This window comes from Sinocyclocheilus grahami, unplaced genomic scaffold, assembly GCF_001515645.1.
Source record: "Sinocyclocheilus grahami isolate Dianchi unplaced genomic scaffold, SAMN03320097.WGS_v1.1 scaffold91.1, whole genome shotgun sequence".
NCBI lineage: Eukaryota > Metazoa > Chordata > Actinopteri > Cypriniformes > Cyprinidae > Sinocyclocheilus > Sinocyclocheilus grahami.
This window is the reverse complement of record NW_015505270.1, coordinates 771,465-777,791: the sequence shown is the minus strand read 5'-3', so window position 1 is coordinate 777,791 and position 6,327 is coordinate 771,465. Positions and strand designations below refer to the sequence as shown.

Here is a 6,327-nt window from a genome sequence, read left to right as displayed (position 1 = left end):
CAGCTACCAAATCAGACATCAAGAGACTACAACGGACAGTCAGGACTGCTGAGAGGATTATTGGTGCCCCTCTGCCCAGCCTCCAAGATCTTTACATCTCCAGAGTGAGGAAAAGGGCTAAAAAAATCACCTTGGACCCCTCACACCCAGCCCACTCTCTCTTCGAACTGTTGCCTTCTGGTCGGCGCTACAGAGCACTGACCACCAAAACAGCCAGGCACAAGAACAGTTTTTTTCCCCACAGGCTATATTCAGTCTGAACAATTAATCTTTCATAATTATACATCATCCATCACAACTAACAGTTATATTTATATTAAACTGCACACTTTGTAAATAACATATCTGCACACTAATAAATATATCTGTACATTTATCTAAACAATTTTATTTTTTCCTATACTTCTATTTCTGTATATAGTACATCATTCAATTTTTCTTTTTTATTATATTAGTGTTATATGACATCCCTACTGTGCTATTCCTATATATGTCTGCACTGTTTGTACTTTCTTCTGCACTGGAAGCTCCTGTCGTCAAGTCAAATTCCTTGTGTGTGTAAACATACTTGGTAATAAAGCTCTTCTGATTCGGATTTAAATGCTTTACCTTTTTGATGTCGTGCACACAGCGCAGCCCCCAGCCTCGAGACAACGTTCTGAAGATCTCCACCTGGCAGAACTGTCGTTTGGTAAAGCACTGGTTCTGGCAGCGCTCACCTGCAGGACACACCTGTGGGTGACACTCGTACAGCAGCATTCGGTTGATGCACTCCGAGTCCATACCACAGGGGTTCTCGTCCATCGCTTTGCAGTTGCAGCGTGGAATCTCTGAAAGGTCTGCTGAAATGATCAGCACTTTGCCAATCGGTTTGTTCACCTATGGAATTGACCAAGTTAAGATGTCACTATATAAAGCTAGCGATCAATCTCATAGTGTGTCTCATAGCAGCATGTACCTTAATATGTTTGTATGGTGGAGGTTTCTTGTCATTTAGTCGGTCTTCCTGCAGCTGCCGCAGTTCTTTCTCAGCCTGCAGTTCTTTGAATCTTACTGCAGCTTCTTCCAGTGCTGAACCACATTGAACATTTGGATTTCAGCAATCATTTTTCATTTGAGCACTGACTTCAGCTACACCAAGCAGCATGTAAAACAATCATATTTTTACACAAGTTGCCTTCGGGATGCTAGAATGTTGTGAATGGTTGTCAAGGCATTTCTATGCGGTTGGTAAGGAGTTCCAGATGTTGTAGTATGTTTCTATGCAGCTTCTAGGGTGGTTGCACTAAGTCCGATCCCTAGATCGGTTCAGGTCTCTTTTTCAATGTAAATCCATTGGATTTTATTAGGGATGCATGATATGTCTGTATCATATTGGTTCTCAGCCCAATATGATATTGAATCATATATTCAATCAGATATTGAAGATATCATTTATGGGTATAAGTCACTATTGGATATGTAATTGTACATGCTCATTTCCCTTATTTACGCATTTTATATATCTTTGCTGTCACCTAACTTGGATTCTATTTAACTTTCTTTTATGAAACAAAATATATTTTGAAAAATGTTTTTAGTCTGTAAAATGAAAGTCAATGTTTTGGCTTTGACATTGACTTTTGAGACATTCTTTAAAATATTTTATTTTCCACAGAAGACTGAAAGTTTTACAGGTTTGGATATGAGGGTGAGTAAATGACGACAATTTTCATTTTTGGATAAATATTCATTTAAAAGGTAATATTTAGAAGCCTTGACTGTTATTAATAATTTAATAAATTAAATCTTCAGCAAATCTCAAAATGAATATCTAGCTTTCATACTGTACATTACAATTTTGTGATGTTTAAATTGATTTTCCTAAATTGTAGCATTTAAAATGATTGACTTTCTGCTTTCCGTTTTATTTGAAATGCATTTATACAGAGTAGTGTAGAACATTAATATGGGCAATAACATGAATGGTCATAATTTTATTTATCGATTATAACACCAGTTTTATTGTTCACGGAGCTAAAAATGCTTAGAAAAGCAACAGTGCACTCGCATTACCAATAGCAAAATGAAATCGGTTACAAAAGCTACCTTTCTTATAGGTAGAGTCAACTCCCTTTCCCATTTTCTCTTTACTGTTGGCATCACCCTCCATGTAAGGAAAAACACGGGCTTGGTAAGTCCACAGGTAGTCATTAGAGCCAAAGAAAAGAACCGGGAACTCTCCGACATCATGTCTCATGCGTAGGATATTCTCTGGAATGTCTTTGGGATTGCTAACCTCTGCTGGCCACCATCTATCAAAGAGTACAGCAGAAACTGTTGTGTACAATGATTGTAAAAGCCAGGAATTGATGACATTGGGAAGGAAGTTAAGAGTGGGTTGTGGTTGCTGACCTGTAACGGCCAACTTTCACCCATACTACCTCCTTGTAGTGCGGTTTCTTTCCAGCACGACAGTCGTTGCAGTACCAGCTGCCTTCTGGCATGTCGATGTTCAGACACTCTCTGTGAAATGCCGCAGGACATGACTCACAACACAGCAAACTACCTCCTGTAGAGAGAAGTGAATCCAGTATTTGTAAAGCCATTTAAAATAAATGGTTTATTGCACATAAAATCAGAGGTTCAAATTGTAATGGAAATGTGTCCAAGGCAGCCGAATTAACCTTCGGAGCAGACGAAGCACCAGCTGACGTTGACATGCTCGTGGTTGCGGCAGCCTTTTCTTGGTGTGAAGTGATTGGGACACACTATGTTGCTGTCGGTGAGTGCGACACTCCCAGCAGGTATGCAGTAATCGTTGGCATGATATGCCACAGGGCATCTGATACAGCGGGTTAGCTGGCCTGAGACACAAAATACAGGGAATTTCATAATAAAAGCATGCAAATTTAAAATGTGTGATTTAGATGCCGTAACATGTTTGTTAGCATGATATATTGGTACTATATTTGTTATCGGCTTTATATATATATAAGGATGCCTAAAGTCACTTTTACCATTTAAAATGATTGATTTTAGTTTAGTGTTATTTTAAAATTAAGACAAAAATGATTTTTGTCCTGATTTGCAGTCTGTAGCAGGTTAGTTAATAAATTTTAGTTACCAAAAGTCATAGTCAGTCTGCAGATTTTACAGAGGATTGTGCGGTGTATGATTGGCACAGACCAAAGATTTTTAATCTTCATACTAGGATTCAATCCAGTTGAAGTTTGATTATTTTGTGCTGATTTTAGAACACATCATTTTCTTTTGTCAAGCATCTCCTAACAATGAGGCACGTTTGACAGTTTTTCTGTGTAACCATTTACAAAGTCTGCATGTGTATGATGCCTAGTGTTTTGAAAACAGTTCAGATTTTTTAAATTGTGTCGTGTACCAATGCTAATAAACACTGCCCCAACAAAAGCAACATCCAAACATTGTTGTCATAAGGTAAATTGCCCTACCAAATCTACAGAAACAAATGTGAATTTCTGTATTTTCAAATGTTTAAACCTGTAGTAATTAAAAATAACACCTTGCCCACATTTTATGGATGTAATATTACTCACGAAAAATATATTTTTGCCACCAACCTGCAGTTCTCAGATGAAGTTGTTGGTTTTTGTTGGGACAGTGTGAACCAGCCGTCATATGTAGCATCACCTGATGTAGAATGTAACTGCTCTAAGCACAACAAACCTTTAGATACAGATGGATTGGTAGGGTTTGTGATGAAACACGACAGGCAGGCGTGGAGAGGGCAACGAAAAGCCCGGTTCAGAGGTACTGTGGGTGCATGGCTGGCAGCACACTCCCCATGGTAGAACTTCCCACATCCTGGAAGCATACAGCGCCTGACATCCTCAGCCAGGCTCTTACAAGAAAAGCATGAGTGTATACCTAGTAAAACATTCACAAAACCAGCTGTCAAAGAGCAGTAAAACTGTAAAATTACATCACGATTTTTTTTAATTGTTGAAGTTTGAATTATGAAGCCGGCTCTTACCAGACGTGCATTCCTGACATAAAAATTTCCCTGCAGGAGGCTCGTTCAGGCCAGTGCATTGTCGATGGAACGCCCCACAGCATTGCCCTTTGCACAGAAGGAGATCTCCCTGCTTCTCACATGCCTTCGGAAACAGAAGAAACATTTGAGGTGTGTCCTAATATACCTGTCAGACTTGTGTTCCTGTTTTGTTTCTTCCTTGTTTGATTGTGTTCATTTGATTCAGGTGTGTCTCGTCTATTACCTTCATTTAGTTTAGTATTTAAAGGCATAGTTCACCCAAAAATGAACATTAGTGGAATTAGTGCTCTGCATTTAACCCATCCTTAGTGCACACACACAGCAGTGAACACACACACACCGTGAACACACACCCATATGGAAGCATATAGGTAGTGAAATTCAATTTAAAATGCAATATGCAAAATGGCAATGCAATATTCAAAATGGCATTGTATTTCTGTATTTAAATTTACATTTTCCATTACCCATACGTGCAAAGTTTGGTGCAAAAGTAAAATGAAAATTATATTATATAATTTACATTTGCCATTTCCAACAGTAGTCTTAATATGTAAATTGCATGCAAATTTGAATGCTTTATAAGTTGCGAAATGAAAATGAAAATGTATAACACGTTCAGGCCAGTGCATTGTCGATGGAACGCCCCACAGCATTGCCCTTTGCACAGAAGGAGATCTCCCTGCTTCTCACATGCCTTCGGAAACAGAAGAAACATTTGAGGTGTGTCCTAATATACCTGTCAGACTTGTGTTCCTGTTTTGTTTCTTCCTTGTTTGATTGTGTTCATTTGATTCAGGTGTGTCTCGTCTATTACCTTCATTTAGTTTAGTATTTAAAGGCATAGTTCACCCAAAAATGAACATTTTATGTTTACCTGCTTACCCCCAGGGCATCCAAGATGTAGGTGACTTTGTTTCTTCAGTAGAACACAAACGAAGATTTTTAAAGTGAAAAAAGTGACGTGGCCAAGTATGGTGACACATACTAGGAATTAGTGCTCTGCATTTAACCCATCCTTAGTGCACACACACAGCAGTGAACACACACACACCGTGAACACACACCCATATGGAAGCATATAGGTAGTGAAATTCAATTTAAAATGCAATATGCAAAATGGCAATGCAATATTCAAAATGGCATTGTATTTCTGTATTTAAATTTACATTTTCCATTACCCATACGTGCAAAGTTTGGTGCAAAAGTAAAATGAAAATCATATTATATAATTTACATTTGCCATTTCCAACAGTAGTCTTAATATGTAAATTGCATGCAAATTTGAATGCTTTATAAGTTGCGAAATGAAAATGAAAATGTATAACACAAATTGATTTGATATGTGTAACATGTCCAAGCAGAAATGGTAGCATAATGATCATTTAAATGCTATTTGTCCTAAATGCATTTAGACTTTTGAAAGCTCAAGACGTTCGGTTACGTTCGATCGGTCGGTCGGTCGTTCGTTAAAGTTACTTGAAATATTAAAGATTTAAGTTTACATTGTGAGATATAAAAGATATATTTTGAGATAAAAAAATTGCGAATACAAAAAACAGTCTCAATGTGAGACATAACGTCACAAATATGACCAAATAAGTTTCTAGTTATGAGAAATACAGTCGGAAATTCATTGCAACATTGCAATATTTAACTTTACAATGTGAGATATAAAGTCACATGGTAAGTTATAGTCACAGTTGCAGGATAAAAAGTAACATTTTGAGACTGTCATATTTTGAGAGATAAAAGATTAAAATGTACACTGTGAGATATAAAGACACATACAGTCACAAATAAAAAATTGTGAAAGATAAACTTGCAGTTACTCTATACTTTTTCACTCCGATGCTTGCATATGAATTTGTTGTCTTTATGTGAACAAATATTACTGTTCACGCTCCACTTCATCTGCCAGTGAATTCGACGATCTTATCAGATCTCCAGCCGCCATGTTTCAAACGATCCAAACGTAACACGCTTCTGCCAATCCCTGCCTTGAAGCAATGATTGACGGAGGGTGGGCGTGGTCAGCTCGGAATGCATTTTCAAATTGAATTTTGCTACACATATCCCATGGCGTCATGATGAAAATGCAATCCTAAGGGTTCTAACTGTTAGTCTAAATGCATTTAGGACAAATAGCATTTAAATGATCATTATGCTACCATTAACTACCTTGGACATGTTACACATATCAAATCAATTTGTGTTATACATTTTCATTTCGCAACTTATAAAGCATTCAAATTTGCATGTAATTTACATATTAAGACTAATGTTGGAAATGGCAAATGTAAATTATATAATTT

At 37.3% G+C, this 6,327-nt stretch overlaps 1 protein-coding gene across 1 annotated transcript in view; it reads right to left on the bottom strand.

Moving 5' to 3' along the window:
* Positions 1–6,327, bottom strand: part of LOC107587202 (histone-lysine N-methyltransferase NSD2-like) — a 38,239-nt gene that overhangs the window by 13,384 nt on the left and 18,528 nt on the right. Inside the window, 7 exon segments of the mRNA XM_016274878.1 lie at positions 610–879; positions 959–1,071; positions 2,089–2,294; positions 2,395–2,551; positions 2,667–2,846; positions 3,685–3,885; positions 3,992–4,115. Of these exon segments, the coding sequence (XP_016130364.1) occupies positions 610–879; positions 959–1,071; positions 2,089–2,294; positions 2,395–2,551; positions 2,667–2,846; positions 3,685–3,885; positions 3,992–4,115 (1,251 nt within the window).